General features: G+C 41.0%; 2 protein-coding genes across 5 annotated transcripts; one reads left to right on the forward strand and one right to left on the reverse strand.

Annotated features, from left to right (window-relative positions):
- Positions 1–1698: 1698 nt before the first annotated feature.
- On the forward strand, positions 1699–10741 carry si:ch211-113e8.10 (E3 ubiquitin-protein ligase ZFP91). 3 transcript variants are annotated; one of them, XM_037761086.1, is made up of 13 exons: positions 1700–1936; positions 2108–2641; positions 2946–2983; positions 4664–4780; positions 5409–5448; positions 5754–5864; positions 5957–6049; positions 6153–6338; positions 6850–6900; positions 7097–7175; positions 7856–7970; positions 8059–8158; positions 8258–10741. In XM_037761086.1, exons 2-13 carry the CDS (start codon positions 2253–2255, stop codon positions 9228–9230), a joined length of 2292 nt encoding a protein of 763 aa, XP_037617014.1. In that variant the 5' UTR covers positions 1700–1936; positions 2108–2252; the 3' UTR covers positions 9231–10741. The 3 variants fall into 3 exon arrangements, with proteins under 3 accessions (XP_037617021.1, XP_037617014.1, XP_037617007.1); XM_037761093.1 differs by having other exon boundaries at positions 1699–2641; positions 5412–5448; XM_037761079.1 differs by having other exon boundaries at positions 1700–2641.
- Positions 10742–11633: 892 nt separating this feature from the next.
- Positions 11634–13647, reverse strand: si:ch211-113e8.11. Of its 2 annotated transcripts, XM_037761068.1 has the most exons (3): positions 13312–13647; positions 13168–13260; positions 11634–12731 (listed from the first exon to the last, which is right to left on the reverse strand). In XM_037761068.1, the coding sequence occupies exons 2-3, from the start codon at positions 13248–13250 to the stop codon at positions 12068–12070; spliced, it is 747 nt and encodes a 248-aa protein (XP_037616996.1). In that variant the 5' UTR covers positions 13251–13260; positions 13312–13647; the 3' UTR covers positions 11634–12067. The 2 variants fall into 2 exon arrangements, with proteins under 2 accessions (XP_037616996.1, XP_037616986.1); XM_037761058.1 differs by having other exon boundaries at positions 13168–13645.
- Between the last annotated feature and the right edge of the window lie 3160 nt (positions 13648–16807).

Genomic DNA, 16807 nt, shown 5'->3' on the forward strand with positions numbered 1-16807 from the left:
TGTTTTAACATGCATGTGATTTATTAATCATCAGAGAGTATTAAAATGCTTTGGCAAATCGCTCAGTGGTAATGAAAATACATTCACAAGCAGCATATTAATGGTGCATTTACCTCAAAAATCATGGTTCATGGTTCTCCCCTACATGATTTTCTGCTTTTAATAATAAGAAATCTTGGTATTGGTATAAATATTGGTCATTCTGGCTGTGGGATTTAATGGTATTGTATCCAAACCATTAATGTTTAATAAAAACTTTAAAGACAATAAGTAACATCTCCAATATACTGCATTAATAAACACCACACCTACTTTATCACACTGACAGGCAGCAGGAGAAAGATTTTAAATGTTTTAAAAGTTAAAGAGACTTTATGCTGTCAGATTGGTGAAATTATACATTTAAGACAATATTGCCATCTGGTGGTAAACACCCCTCATGAGAGCAGCCTGCAGTAGAGCTGTACAGTCAGACCAGACAGTGCAGGTTTTCTCTGGCAGCCATGTTAGCTCCACAGTCACTAATGCAGAATATTGTAAGAAAAAAACCCACATTTAGTCTGTCTTTTGGTTAAAAATATGAATTCAACACATGCAAAAAGAGGATGTTATCATACAGTCTGAGTGTTGAGTCAAATATTGTCATTTATTTAGAGCAGAATATAAAAATACTGTAGGCTGGGAGAAAAAAATACACCATAAATATTATTTTTTACCTGGTTTTATGTGTGTGGCAGGGAAAATATTCTGCATGCAGGGAACATTTTCACATAATTACATTAATACTATTGTTATATTTGTTGTATTAAATTCCATAGCTAATCCTGCGCAGGATTATATGTTCCAAATATTGTATCCTAAAGTGATAAAACTACAAAAAAAGTTTAATAATATCCTTAAAACAGTCTAAACCAGGCGATTGCAACCTGAGGCTCTAGAGCCACATGCGGCTCTTTAGCTCCTCTCCAGTGGCTCCCTGTGGATTTTCTTTTTTTAAATTAGTGTAAATTAATAACTGTTTTTTTGTTTACATTTTCAATTTTATTTATCATTGTTGTAGGTCTATGGTACGAAAGAGTATTAGGGCCACTTTGAGGAAAAATAAATAAATCTGAGATTTCGAGAATAAAGTCATAGGTTTACGAGAAAAAAAAGTCGTAGTATGAGAATAAAGTCATAATATAAAGTAGTAATTTTACGTGTTATTTTCTTTTTTTCTCGTAAAGTTATGACTTTATTTTCGTAACATTCAGACTTTTTTCTCGTAATATTACAACTTTTTTCTTGTAATATGACTTTATTCTCGTAATATTCCGACTTTCTTTCCCATAATATTACGACTTTTTACTCGTAATATTATGACTTTATTCTCATAAAGTTATGAATTTTTTCTCGTAATATTATGACTTTTTTTTCTCATAATATTACGACTTTATTCTGTAAATCTCAGATGTTTTTTCCCTCAATGTGGCCCTAATACTCCGTAGTACATTTGCTCTTTGGCCCTCACTGCATTAGACTTATATACTATATACTTCGACTATAAACTGTGTTACCTTCATCACAATGATCAAATGTTTTGCAGCTCCAGACAGATTTTTTTTATTATTATTTTTGCCTAAAATGTCTCTTTTGATAGTAAAGGTTGCTGACCCCTGCTCTAAACTATGTTGATCTAAACTTTAACTACATTTCCCATGATGCACCTGACAGCCAGCCAGCCGCGTTCGCTCTATGCTCTTTGCATGCGCCTCTGCTGCTGCTGTCTTAGCAGATTTATAAACAACGCAGCTACGAGCTAACTCAGCTAACTCTCTATTGCTAAAAGGCAACACAGATGATTGTTTTGCAGCTGCTAAAACCTCGTCGTCGCCGCTCTTGAACGCAGCCTGGTTTATATTTGGCTTAAAGGAGACGCGACAAAGAGAGCATCATGGTGACCGCGCTCATCAGCAGCTTTACTATCGCTTTAAGAGGCGCAAAATAGGGTCTGCTTCTTTAAAATTATATCGCTTTATTGCTGAATAGATAATTAAGAAAAGTTTTAAATTCCTAATTAATAAATATATGTATTTAATTTGCGTGTAAATCCACCTCGCATTCACAGTAAAATGCCCCTCTGTTGGATAAAGGCCGCTGGAAATCATCAAAACGTCTTTAAACCAGATGTTGTCCGCTTTTACTGCGATTTCTAGTCAACCTGCTGGACTTTAAGCTGATTTTGCAGCAGGCTGAAGCGTCCTCGGGTGGAGATGGAAGCGGTAAATAAAGATGAAGAGCCGGCGGAGGACAAGGCCGCAGATGAAACCCCGGCCACAAGTAGGAGCGTTACCCCGCGGAGAGGGCTCAGAGAGCGGGGAGCGAGCCGCCCGAGGTCCGGCGTCTCTCCTTCATTACTGGACGTTAACGGAGCTGTGTCGAGCTCAGGACGAGTTCTCAGAGACAGGTCAACGAGGACAGTACCGGCCTGGCTGAAGGACACCAAGAGTGACGATGAGGAAGAAGAAGAGGAACCGAGCCCGGACACCGGTGCGACTAAGAGGCGGAAAGTTCCCAACTCGAGGCGGAAGAAACAGCCTGATTGTGGGGCTGCTGCTGAGGCTGCAGGGGGGGTCGCAGGTGACAGCCTTCAAGGCACAGAGTACGTTTTTTCAGACATAGACATTTTGTTTATAATGAGCCTGTCTAGACTTTAAACTGTTTATGTTGGTGTTTAGTTCCTGTCAAAAAGCAGCACGCCTTCAGCCATAGCTCGTCCCCCTTTCTGCAGATCTCTGCATGGGGAGGGTGGAGTGAAAACTCACCTGGCTTCTCTAATTGGCACATATTTATTTATTTATTTATTCAATGCAAAAGCTTTTAAATGCATTGTTGTTATTTGAGATGTGATGAATGGTAGAGAAAAAGTCATATCTCAGCGTTTTTTTTTTTTTCCTTTCTTGCAGCTCAGAGGACCCCAAGAAACCTGCCACAGATGCTCAAGGTGATAAGAGAAAAAAATAGGGCTGTCAATGGATTAAAATATTTAATTGCATGATTGTGCATGATTAATCACATTTTTTTATCTGTTCAAAGTTTACCTTAAAGGGACTGTTTGTAAGAATCAGGAATGTTTGTTAACAGCGACACCTGTGGCCGTTAAGTCAACGGAAGTCAGCGTCGGGTTCGCGCTTGTGCTCGCTCTACATAGACATGAACGAGCATCGCTCAAAATAGTGAGGCGACACACGTCAGTTAAAACCCCAATATCACTTGATATTTCACCTGCTTGGCAGTAATGTTAGCTGACCAGACGAAGGTCTCTCCATGAACCACTGCTGATCCTAGTGTTGGCTTTTCCTGCCTCAGCCTCCCAACCGCGGCCGGAGTGAGCAGGGAGACACCCGCACCCGTTCGGAGACGATACTGTTACTCGCAGCGGAGCCCTGTCACTTCACAAGACACGGGAAACCTCTGTTGGTCTGGAGGAGCTGCAGCATTTATTTCTGCACAAACCACTGTACATTCACTAGATATTCTCAGAGCTACAAAGTCTTCTGTAGTGTGTAGTGTGCGCGCATGCACGTGAGAGTGGAGCGAAATAGCGAGAACGAGCACGGCCTGTGAGTGAAGGCAGGCAGGCAGAGTACAGCAGAGACTCCGGCCCTGGAGACCAAAGCTACGGTCTCCCCCGTGTTCTCTGACCGCGTCAACACTGTTTTGCAAGACGGGCTTCACTAGATACAACTTTGCAGTTTTGGTGCTTCCGTGTAGTTTGTGTTGGAGTCTTGTCTGAACAGCGTAGCCAGACGCGAGCGCGCATGGGACACCGACCTGGATTGATTTATACGTGTAAGAAGTTACAAACAGTCCCTTTTTAAAGGGAGATTTGTTAAGTATTTAATACTCTCATCAACATGGGAGTGGGCAAATATGCTGCTTTATGCAAATGTATGTATGTATGTATATATTTATTACCGGTGATCAATTAACAACACAAAACAATGACAAATATTGGGCAGAAACCCTCACAGGTACTGCATTTAGCTAAAAAAAATATGCTGAAATAATATCATAGCAAACTGCAGCCCAACAGGCAACAACAGCTGTCAGTGTGTCAGTGTGCTGACTTGACTATGACTTGGCCAAAACTGCATGTGATTATTATAAAGTGGGCTGTAAAAGGGAGACTCGTGGGTACCCATAGAACCCATTTTCATTCACACATCTTGAGGTCAGAGGTCAAGGGACCCCTTTGAAATTTGCCATGCCAGCTTTCTTTCTCCAAAATTTAGCACATGTTTGGAGCGTTATTTAGCTTCCTTCGCGACAAGCTAGTATGACGAGGTTGGTATCGATGGATTTTCTAGTTTCCTATGATACCAGTATCTTCTCGTTTTAAAACTGAGCCCGCTACAACCTCCGAAAGACTGATTGTGCTAATGTGTTAAAGAAATTAGTGGCGTTGAAACGAATTTGCGTTAACGCGTTATTAGCACATTAACTTTGACATCCCTAAAAAAAAATCTGTATGTCTGCATTTAAATTAAATCTTATTCTATATATTATGTGCAAGAGGATAACAAACAGTGCTGGCTTGTGTGGGGTTGTGTCTGCACGTGCCTGTGCCATACTTCATGGCATACAGCATGTTTGATGGCATGCTTCTGCTCCCTCTCTCCAGCTCTACCCTCCAGACGCCCCCCAGCCCAGACTCGTGCCAAGCCCCCGTCTGGCAGGGCCGTCCGCAGCCCTGCCAAGCCCGTGTGTAAGACCGAACCTGGAATGGAGAACCAAGCTGGTGAGCAACCTGTTGACAGTGAGCTACAACAGTTCAACATGTGGCCTTATAATTCACAAATCAGATTATACAGATGCAGAAGCGCTGAAGCATCATGTTCACTACTGTTCCTCAGGATATTATTTATTCTATAAGAAACCTTCAGTGACATCCTATATAGTTGATATTGGAGGGTTGTGGTTATGGGTTTTCAGTGTAACTAATGGGATCAGTGCTGCCTTTTGAGTTAAAAATCTGCATGAGGAGTTGCATGTTTAGTCTATGGTCGTTGACTTCTTGCTTCTTCACATAATATTTAGTTTGCACGCCCGCTGGCGTTTCGGAGAATACTGCAACGAACAACGCGTTTAGCATAAACATGCAACTTTGTGCTTGCTCGTTGCTCGCGCCATCTATGGAGGCCAGCGCCACGGTATCGTGAGCGAGTATAAGCGAGGCTTTAGAGGGCAGTAGACCACAATAAAATGTTTTTACGTTTTATGCTTTCATACCTTTTTCCCATTTCGCATCATTTATACAAATATGTACATATATCTAAAATTGAAGGTTCAAGTGGCTAAGAGCGTTGCTGTTGCCTTTCTCAAACTAACGATGTCTCTCTGTCTTTCTTTCTCTGTTTGTCATGCAGCAGTGGAAGGAGAGGTAAAAAATAAAGACAAGTATGAAATGTGAGTTTATTTTTGTATTTTGTTTGTGTATATATATATACATATATATATATTTACTTTGTCACTCTGGGGGGTTACAGAGCATCATCTTGAAATATATTTTTAAAAAGCGTACATGCATTAGCTTTAACAATAGAGAGTCTGCATAACGTATCATAAGCATTATGTCTTATTAAGATATTTATGGCCCACTGAGCCCGTGGCTTTTAAAGTATACTGTCTTGTATATTGTAAAAGTGTGTGACTAAGTGAGAGTGGTGCTGTGTTTTGATGACCGTTGTGTTTTCACACTCGTGCTGTCTCAGTAAAAAGAAAGAGGAGGAAAGCGAGGACGTTGCTGAACCAGTCTTGGATGATGAAGACCCTCCATTTCGGGACGACCCCAACGACCTCAGCTACCAGCCACAGAGTCAGAGGTACACTTATCTCTCAAGTGTGTTCACTTGACCCAAAGCAGACAGACAAGAGGGGAATTCAGTTTCAAGTGATTTGTTGTTTTCTTTTTCAGTGGTGTAGAGGAAGAAGAGGGTCTCAGCAGTGATGAAGATCTTCCTTTTACAGATGACCTAAATGACCAGAGCTACGATCCGAAGGATGAACGGTGTGTATGTGTGTGTGTGTGTGTGTATCTGACAACAGTAGACATAGGCACCATATTTTTTTTTGTCAATGACTGGACATTTCTCTGTTTTCTTCTCTCTTAGGGACGTCCCTAAACCAAAGCGCAGAGCTCCTCCGAGACAGAAGGAGAGGAAAGAGAAAGAGAAGGCTCCTAAAAAAGAGAAGGAGGTTGCTGAGATAAAGATCGAAGGTTTGGACAACGTGGAGAGTTTGGAAGAGGAAGTAAAGCTAGAGGAGGAAATCGTGGATGACCCGGATGGACCCAGGAAGTAAGCACAGTACCAGTCAATGTGTATCAAGTTATCAATAGGACAGATCCACATTACACCTAAGGGATAATGTACAGCGAGCCGGTCATTGTTGTGAAATAAACCCCGGCAGGGTTTTGCATCGCCCTGAAGGGGTTCATTTCACAACAATGACCCGCTAGCTGTACATTATCCTGCTTATTACACGGCTACTTACTTAAGAAATCAGTAATTTTGACACAAAAACGGAGAACCTCCAGAGTTCGACATCAGAACTGCGTCCATATCAGCGGTCTGCTATAAAGAAATGCCAGAACTCCATGATTGACCAATCAGATTTGAATATTCAACAAAGCCGTTAATAAGTATGTCTAATGAGCTACTGTTGTACTTTTACTCTTATTAAGTTAAACTGTGCATGTGAAATCTGAATGTAATGTGTGTGTGTGGCTGTTTGTATGGCTACTGAGCAAACTCCTTAATTTTCCATTGCAACTCAATTTTGTAATTTTCTTTTTTCCTTCTGTGTTAGGAGAGGCCGGCGGAAAAAAGACGATAAAACTCCGCGGCTGCCAAAGAGAAGGTGAGATTGATGATGTCTGTTTTAGGGCATCGTAATCTAAACTTTATTATATCATTTAATGAATCATCCTGTCATCATTTCATCCAGAAATAAAGCATATTGTAGTGATTGATGTTTGACATAGTGAGCAACCGATTTGGATATGTTAGATATCAGTGAGGTTTCAGTACTGTAACATTGCACTTCACCCACATAGGAAGAAGCCCCCTGTGCAGTATGTGCGCTGTGAAATGGAAGGATGTGGGACGGTCCTGGCTCATCCTCGCTACTTACAGGTCTGTCTCAGCAACCACACAAATTTACTGAGGCCTGTTTACACCTGTGACTCTAACGCTACTCCAGTTCAAATGTAGTACTCGGGAATGGATTCCGAACTTTTCTGTGATAAACATTTGATTTTCAAACACTATAAGGCCCTGATCAGACAGAGCTTGTTTTGCAGTTTACTGCGTCTTTTTTTATATTGTTGCTAGGCAATCACCGAATGAGTGCTAGCGTTACCTTATTACGAACCATGAACTGTATGCGACCCAAATACTTAATAATATAGTTTAAATGAATGAAAACAGTTTAGTGACAACTGTCCATCACAGTTTCCCAGGTGGTGCCTTCGAAGTGCTGGACTAAATTCTGTTGATCAGTTATTGAACAATAAACAATAAGTAGTTTCGGCACTAAAAGTATGAACTTATTATCCATATCTGAGAAGATCCCAGCATCATTTCTGATAAAATCTTCAATACAGCAGTAACAATGTGGTCAACATAATATGTTCAAACACTCCTAATAAATGCAATTTAAATTGTTTTTATGATGACCATACATGCTATTGTCGATAACTTTAAGATAGAAAACAAACTTTTTTTTTTAGGTCCGTTTTCAGTCTGCTAGCCTCTCAATCCTCCTGCAAATGATGATCTGTTTTTACATGTTTTTTTTGTTCTGCACACATCAGCATCATATAAAGTACCAGCACTTGCTCAAGAAGAAATACGTCTGTCCTCACCCTTCTTGTGGAAGGCTGTTCCGACTACAGAAGCAGCTGCTGCGTCATGCAAAGCACCATACAGGTACACCTGCAGTACACACATAAAATGTGCATTGGGTTCGATCTGTGTTCGAGAACAACATCTATATTTAAGTGTTTTGTTGTTCCAGACCAGAGGGACTATATCTGTGAGTTCTGTGCTCGTGCCTTCAAGAGCTCCCACAACCTGGCTGTGCACCGCATGATCCACACCGGAGAGAAGCCCCTCCAGTTAGTACTTCTCTGCTCACAATTATTACTCCTTTTGATTTCTTCATTCCCTTAAGTCCTTGAATTCATGCATTTTCTCTCGATTTTTTTCCCCCATAGGTGTGAAATCTGTGGCTTCACGTGTCGTCAGAAGGCGTCTCTCAACTGGCACATGAAGAAGCACGACGCCGACGCCACCTATCAGTTCGCCTGCTCCATTTGTGGCAAGAAGTTTGAGAAGAAGGACTGTGTGGTGGCCCACAAGGCTAAGAGTCACCCGGAGGTACTAATCGCTGAGGCTCTGGCAGCCAACGCTGGCGCCCTCATCACAACCCCGGCCTCCCTGCTGGAGCTGCCAGGAAACCACATGCAAGCAGAGGTCACCAGCCTGGACGTGAGCCAAATGGGGCAGGATGGGCAGGTGGACCAGCTGAGTCACGATGGTCAAGTGGCTCAGGTGTCCCAGATGGGTCATGTGACCCAACAAGTGAGTCACCAGGTGGTGTTACTGGGACAGGACCAGAGCCTCCACACCATGCAGGTGCCGGTGACGATTGCCCTGTCCCCCATCGACCCCCCGTCGCCAGCTGACAACCAGCAGCAGACTCACCTCCAGCTCCAGATGCCCGTCCAGTTTGTGCAAGCTGCTCAGCAGCCGCAACAGCTGACCCTCCACTCCGGCTCAGTGGTGACCCAGCATCAACCCCAGCTGCACTCTCTACAGTCGTACTCCTCCCAGCAGCAGAGCCAGACACAAATCCTTCAGATGACCTTCCAGCCAGTCAGCCAGTCTCAGCACCACATTCAGCAGATCCCCATCCTAGCGACCTCTCAGCAGCTCCAGAGCCTGCACGCAGCGTCCCTGAGTTCTCCTCTCCTGTCCCCCTCCCAGCCCCAGTCCCAGGACCCGGCCTCCACTAACGGGGACAGCTTTATTCTGGACAACCCGGTGCTCTCGTCTTCCTCTCCGTCAGCTGGCTCCCTCGTGCAGACAGAAGTTATGGGGGAGGACGGCGTGGTCTGGGAGCAGACGGGACACGGGGAAGTTCTGTCGGACAGCACTGAGAGACACGTGCAGCAGACCCTCATGTAAAACGAGGATCGCACGAACAGAACAGAAGATGGAAGCAGATTGCCATCAGTGACCTGATACACTGTACTGCAATGTTTGAGGTAAATGTAGGATCACCAATATATTATGTACTGTTCACTCATAGTCATATTCGGTAGCTTTTTAGAATATCTGTATCAGGGAAAGATATGTATGTGTGTCTGTATGTGTAAGTCGTTGCCTTTGTACATAAGTCCTGTAAACTTAACTAGCCTTTTATGTGAGTGTGTGTAATGATGCTGAGGTTATGTTGCAAAGCTATTATGCAATAATATTAGCATACCTCTTAGTAATATACAACACACACCTAGTGTGTGGCGTCAAGGTTCCTACTGAAATAAATCAACTGTATTTATATTATGAATTAACACAAACACACGTTAGAAAGCTATAAACACAATCCCAATATGTGTGGAGTAAATTCTGTTTAAATGAATAATAGGCAGCTATTTTTTTCATTTAGTGTCCAGATCTACTGTAAAGCCTTTATTTGGCGAGGTTAAAAGAAAAATACAACTGACAAAGAGAAACATTTCAAAACCTGAAAAGGAATAGACAAAACTTATGTTTTACAGTCCTGTAAAAAAAAGTCACAGAATATGCATATTTTAGCTATTTTGTCAGTGTCATTAAACATGTTTCACTGGCAGCTGTTTGTTAAGCTTGGCTGTTGGTAGACTTTGAAGGAGTAATAACCTATATAATGTATATACTTATCACGTCCTCGGTCATTATAGGCAGCTAAAAGGTGACCTTGGATACTGTAAATCACACGTGAACTCATAAAATAACAGCAAGCACAGAATTAAACTCAAACATTGTCAATAACCTTTGAAGTGTAAATGTAATTTGATAAGCAAAGCTATGTAGAGAAACCTTGGAGCATATGTCGATACTAAATCTGCACCTCTTCTGGTTTGTGATTTAGGATGTGTGGTAGAGCAAACACAAAAACTGTTCATTTATAAGATGAAAATAAATGTCTTAACATTTATCTAAAGTGTATTCACTAATGGTAGTCAACACGAACCCGAGCAATCTCACTGACTGTCTTGAACTGGGGCAGTTATAGGCTCGATCCCAATGTCCACTCTCACAGACTCCCGCAAAGTTTAGAGTCCATGAGGGCGCCCTCGCAGACGTTTTGAGCCCTTTATGAACAATTTCCGGTAGTCTGTATTTCTGCATTTCTGCAGACTTTGCCTGAGGGAATTACCCACAATTCATAGCGTTGTGACGTTAAACACAGGGTTACTAGGGGAAGCCCGGAGGCATAAAATAAACGATAAACAAGAGGACAGGACATGGGTGTTCAGCCAGGCATATTTAAATTTACACAGAAACGTTAACATTAAGGATTTGAGAGGGTACATAAAAAACACATGAAATCAGAGTAATGCGAGTATCAGAGTATTAGAATATTACACACCTGCTTTATTCATCAAACATTTCTTTTATTTTTTCTTCATGAAGTTTGACAAAAACAAGTAAATAAAATTTTTTTTTTGAGTTACTTCTAGTCTCGTAAGGCAAGAGCCTGGAAGACGTTCAAATAGGAAGTAAAAACGTAAAATAAAAACTCACAATTGGCGTCGTCAAGGTAACGTGATATGTTGCAGTAAAGTGCTGTATAGGGCTGTACAATTAATCTAATATTAATCGTGATCACGATTTTGGCTTCCCACAATTAAATGAACATGATCGACTTGACATTTAAAATTTGTGCTTCTCTCAAAGAAAACTGCTGCATAAATCAAGCGCTTCCTAAACTAACAGCTAGAGATGAACCGTCAATCAGCAGCCGATTGAAGCCGGACGGATTTCAGCAGTCTCATATATCCATATATCTCATATTTTTTGCCGGTCACACACACATGTGCAGCTGCGTGGAGATAAACAGCTCTATTAATGGAGGTTCCACTGAGTTACATTATGATGCGTTCAAGCTCTATTCCGTGTATGATGGTGCCTTCAAATGGGGTCGTGTTTACCGTGTTCACGGGAAGAGTCCATATGACCCCCCCCCAATACAGTATGACCTGTTTAACTTCCTAACACTAGCTCTAAACAGCTTATAAAAAACTTTAAAAGCAAATATTTAAATAAAAATAAAATAATTTATTTCTTAATCATTTGAATTTTGTATTTTTATGCAAATAACCACTATAGATGACAAAGTAAAAGGATACCATTTTTGAGTTATTGATGGTCGTAATGTAACACAACATGGAAGTGAAAGCAGCTCTCTGTTTATTTAAATGTGAAATTGCAGTAAAAAAATGTTGTCCCTAAAATCTATGAATAATCATGTTCTCAATATTGACCAAAATAATCATGATTATCATTTTGGCCATAATCGTGCAGCTCTAGTGCTGTCCCATTCATATTTATACCATTTCAAACCTTTGCATCCTCTCACACTCAACCATTTACCAGGTGATCTCAGTTAAGTCCCTGAGGGTTCAGGGCTTAAGGCCTTAGGGGGGGGACATTGGGATTGGGCCGTAGTTTATTTGGTTTGAGGGGTCAACTATTAATAGTAAGGTTGGTGGTTCAATCCCCAGCTCCGTCTGTCCACATGTCAAAATGTGCTGAAGCAAGAACCACAAATTGCTCTCAATAGTGTGACTGTGGGGAATACAAATGTAAGTTGTTTTGGACATAAGTGTCTGCTAGATGTAACATAACTGTATGCCTGAGTCATTAACTGGTCCTACAATAGGTAGTGCACAATTTCTACAACATATACAAACACTGAGAGAACATATTTCATCCCAGTACTATTGCTTTTTGTGTAACAGCTCAGAAAAAAACATCCATCAGGACATATTGATCTGCTCTCTGTCCCTCTGCATGGCGTACTGCTTCATAGCTCGCTTAGGAGGAATCAAGGTGTTGCTCAGTCCAACCTTCCTCTTCTTCGCTTGCTGCCCTCCTGACTCTTCCTCTTTAGTCTCCTGCTGGAGGCTCTGGGATCCTCCACCTTTATGGGACTCGGCTTGATCCGACCCAGGTGTTTCTTCACTCCCAGGTGGATGAGAGTCAGTCTGGAGGTCACTGTCGTGTGCAAACTTGCATTTGATCCCAAACCTGCACCTTCCATCTTTCCTGTACGACACACACATCCTTTTACCTCCTATCTGGGAGGGTTTGGCCTGCATGGTTAAGGGGACGTGTTTCTGCAGGGCACTGAGCTTCTGGTCCGCCTGGGCCTTGAAAGGGTTGGCAAACACACTGCTGTCTGAACAGGTGAGCAGAGATGGAGGAGGTAGTTTATTGGAGGAGGTGAGCAGCAGGGAAGGAGCAGGCAGGTAGGGTGCAGAAGGTTTTTGAGGATGATGATGATGTGGTGGTGGTGGTGATGAAGAGGGCTTTGGGTCCTCTTCCTCTGGTTCTGACTCACTGGAACCAGACTCCAGCAAGAAGTTGCGGGTCTTTTTGACAGCTGGTGCCTCATCATCAGCCATCTCCTTGACAACAGACCTTGAAGATGAAGAGAAGGTGCAGCAGGTAAGCTGATGTTAGCATAACGTTAATATTATTTAGAATAGAATAGAAAGCTTTATTGTCATCATATTAAATACAACGAGATTCACAGTTGCCACTTCTGGTCAGTGCTTTAAAACAAATACTTGACAAGACTAAAAGAGGAAGACAAAAACATAACAGGTAAAACACACAATTATAAAGCACTATAAAACATAAAGTAAATGTAATAAATAAATATAAACAGAAGTGTTACACTAGAGTATAAAATATAAAAATAGATGTAATGGAAACAGGTAATTGTAAAATAAGTAGGGTAGATGTAATAAATAAAATGTAAACAAGTTGAGGTGTATATTGCATCAAGGATATATTGCATTTATTAACAATCTGTGTTTTGTGCTGAATGTTTTTGTATTAAGTGAATACTTACCCAGCTGCACCGTTGTTTACATCCTCTCCATCTCCATCGCTGTCAGACTCAGAGGACAATCCGTACCCGACCAGAGAGTTCATGACTTTAACTGAGCTAACGAAGCTAACGAAGCTAAGCTAAGCTAACGAAGCTAACGAAGCTAAGCTAAGCTAACGAAGCTAAGCTAAGCTAGCTGGTTAGCTACACTTAAAGCAGGCTAATACTGTTACTAGGTAGTTAGTATCTTACAGTAAACACTTGGATTATTAGAACTAAAACAGCGAGGAGAGGATAATGAATCATTCACATGTCCTCGTTAAATTAAACATCCAGGTTTTTGAGGTCTAATGTTCGTCTCTATGCCAACCATTAGTGATGTGTAGGTCAAGAACGAGTCGGTTCTTTTAGCCGGCTCTTTTAAGTGAACGATAAGAGCCGGCTCCCGTCCGAGAGCCGTTTTTTTTTTTTTTCTTTAATTAATTCAAGGCAGAATGATAGGATGATTTTCTCCGCACCACGGGCACTGATGGTACGTGTCCACAGGGGCGTTTTTTATCGCGAGGGGATGCGACGCTTCCCAACATTGGACGCTTGGTGGGCTGTCCCTAGAAACAAGGCACTCGGCTCCTGATTGGACGAACGCTTTCCCTCCGTTGGCTGCTGCTCAAACCGGAACCAGTATGGAGGCTCGTTTGGAAACTATCTTCTCCTATTTCACGTAAATAGTTCACTGAAATGTGTTTCTGAAAACATTTGAGGCGAGAAATAACCCATGCAGTTGCCGAATCTGTCTTTATTTTGGCTCGACAACGTTTAGTTTAAAAGATTATCGGGAGTTTCGAGAGGCGGCGCGTCGCGTCGGACGCCCGTGATTTGCATAAAGTAGCCAGGACTTCAACTTTATGCAAATGAGGAGCGGGCTTCCTGCACGCCTAGTCTCTCGAATCGCGACGCCACGCTACCAGAATGCATTGCGCGGCTGCTTGCATAGACAATGAATGGGGAGCGTGGAAAGCACGGAACCTGTGGACACGTACCATGACTGACTGAATGATGTGTTAATGACGACCAATCAGGTGATGACAGACAAGGATCATACCATCAAGCAGGGAGGGGCGGTGCGCTGACGGTCTACAGGTACAGAGCAGGAGGGAGAGGAGGAGAGAAAGAGATTAATGGTATGTGTCCACAGGGGTGTTTTTTATCGCGAGGGGACACGACGCTTCCCAACATTGGGCGCTTGGTGGGCGTGTCACTAGACACAGGCTGTCCCCACCTGACTGGACGAACCCTTTCCCTCGGTGGGCTGCTGCTCCCAGCTTTCAAACCGGAAACAGTATGGAGGCTCGTTTGGGAACTTTCTCGAATCGCGACGCCAAACTATTAGAATGCATTGCGCGGCTGCTTACATAGACAATGAATGGGAAGCGTGGAAATGACGGAGACTGTGGACACGTACAATGACTGTGACTGAATGTTGTGTTAATGACATCCGTGTCGACCAATCAGGTATTGACAGACAAGGATCATAACATTAAGCAGGGAAGGGTGGGAGTGCGCGGCGCGCTGCCGGTCTACAGGTACAGATCAGGTGGGAGAGGAGGAGAGAAAGAGAGAGAGGAGTGTGGTGCGTAAATAACGGAAAAGACGAGTGACAGTCGGAAAAGATGAGTGACAGTCGGAAACGAAGCATCATGTAAAATTATGGTATTCTGGAAATTATAAGGTTTAGTATAATTATATTGAATAATTTAAGTGATATATCTGCACACGTATTAATCAAAGGTCAAAACAGCTAAAGCTAAATTTGGCTGAACTATAAAAGGCAGAAGTGGTAAAATGAAGAGCCGTTTGGGAGCCGAAAGAGCCGGCTCTTCTTGGTGAGCTGAGCCAAATGATCTGGCTCACTAAAAAGAGACGGAATTCCCATCACTACTAACCATGGATGTGGATGCTAACGTTAGCTTCCGTCGTTAGCCGCTGCTCTGGTCGCTGTTTACGTTGTAGCTGCCTGTAGCGCGCTCTGCAGCACAGGCGTAGTACTGCACCCTTAAATCATTTTAATCATTACCAGCCACACAAACCACAAACAAACATTGATCCATGAACTCATAACAGGAAATCCATAGAGCTGTCATATAGTGTAGTATAATCTTTATACATGTATCATTACCACAGATTAAAGGTAATAATTATAGTTAGAATAATTATAAATAATAATAATTATAGTTAGACAAATTTAGGAAAATTTAATTAGAGTATATGTATGGCTCAATAAGGAAGCTGGTGGGGTGGGATTAAATAAGTTTATACTTCTCACTCCTTTTCGAAATCAATGCATTGACAATTTATTTTTCTTATGCTTTTCATTGTATGTAAATACTACTTCTTTCTGGCTGTCCACTTATTGGTATGATCATTTTTTCTCTTTATTTATTTATTTTTTTGTATTCTACATGTTCGAAATAAATTTCGAAATGAAAAGAAATGAAAAATTATTTTAGTAATATATATATATATATATATATATATATATATATATATATATATATATATATATATATATTTTTTTTAATGCATTGTAGAATATGTTTTTTTTTCCATACAATTATTGACACACAGCACACCTGAACTGGATGGACTGAAATGTTGTGCAATATGCTGCCTTCCACTGTGTAATTCTCTGAAATATATTAATTATTTATTCTTTTAAATATTTTTATGAGAGCTACAAGTTCTTTTAACATGGTCATGGAGCATATATACTGTATATTTGTATTCTGGGGGTATCGTTCCTATGCAGAGGGTAGTTTAGTTTATTTATTGACTACACTGAGGGCGTTTTTATATTTTAATAATTTATTTATTTATTGTGTTGAGTTGAATGTGCTACTTATTTTGTACTGTAATTACCTTGTCCCTCTTCTACCTTTTTTCTTTTCTTAAAGCTGAATCGGTGTAAACTGCTCAGAATTCCAATGTACTTATTATAGGTGCAAATGGCAAATAAAACTCTTGAATCTTAAATCTTGAATCTTTTTGATATCTTCCTGCTTCCTGTCTTATATAAGAAAAAAACAGTCATTGTATTTTATAATGTATTCTCACATACATTCATGATGTCTAATTATCTTTTGATATGTTTAGATATGTTTTCCTTTTTTTCTGTACTGTTTTTTTGTATGTTTTTCATTGTTTTTATTGGATTGTTTTCCACTGTTTGTTTAGTTTTTTTCTGCACATTTTGTGTACTTCTTGTTGTCGTTGTTTAACTTTTGTTGTATTTTTAAAATGATGTTAGTTTAGATCTTTCTTCCTGTTTTGTTATTGGTTTTTTTTCTCCTGGGGTTGAGAGGAGGTCCTTTGTATAAGCCTGTGGCTTCTTGACCTCTCCTGACACACTTCTTGTTTTTGTTTTTTTCATTGACTGGATTTTGTGCAGTTTTATATACGTGCAAATAAATAAATAAATATTCATCACATAACATTCTGAAAAAAAAATACAGTATATTGGCATGTATTTTATGATACTGTTTGTGTATGTGGAAGTCAAATCAAGTCCATTTAAAATATGCAGCCTCAAATTATAGATCACAAATTTGCCTCAAATGGCTTTACAATCTGTACAGCAGCCTACCACTATCCTAAGAACCTCAAT

The sequence above is a fragment of the Sebastes umbrosus genome, chromosome 3 (genome assembly GCF_015220745.1).
Source record: "Sebastes umbrosus isolate fSebUmb1 chromosome 3, fSebUmb1.pri, whole genome shotgun sequence".
NCBI lineage: Eukaryota > Metazoa > Chordata > Actinopteri > Perciformes > Sebastidae > Sebastes > Sebastes umbrosus.

Coding starts and splice junctions, on each gene's coding strand:
- si:ch211-113e8.10 (XM_037761079.1), top strand. CDS start 2,253: ATGGAAGCGGTAAATAAAGATGAAGAGCCGGCGGAGGACAAGGCCGCA. Junction 2,642..2,945: donor GACAGCCTTCAAGGCACAGA/GTACGTTTTTTC, acceptor CCTTTCTTGCAG/CTCAGAGGACCCCAAGAAAC. Junction 6,339..6,849: donor GACCCGGATGGACCCAGGAA/GTAAGCACAGTA, acceptor CTTCTGTGTTAG/GAGAGGCCGGCGGAAAAAAG.
- si:ch211-113e8.11 (XM_037761068.1), bottom strand. CDS start 13,250: ATGAACTCTCTGGTCGGGTACGGATTGTCCTCTGAGTCTGACAGCGAT. Junction 12,732..13,167: donor GTAAACAACGGTGCAGCTGG/GTAAGTATTCAC, acceptor TTCATCTTCAAG/GTCTGTTGTCAAGGAGATGG.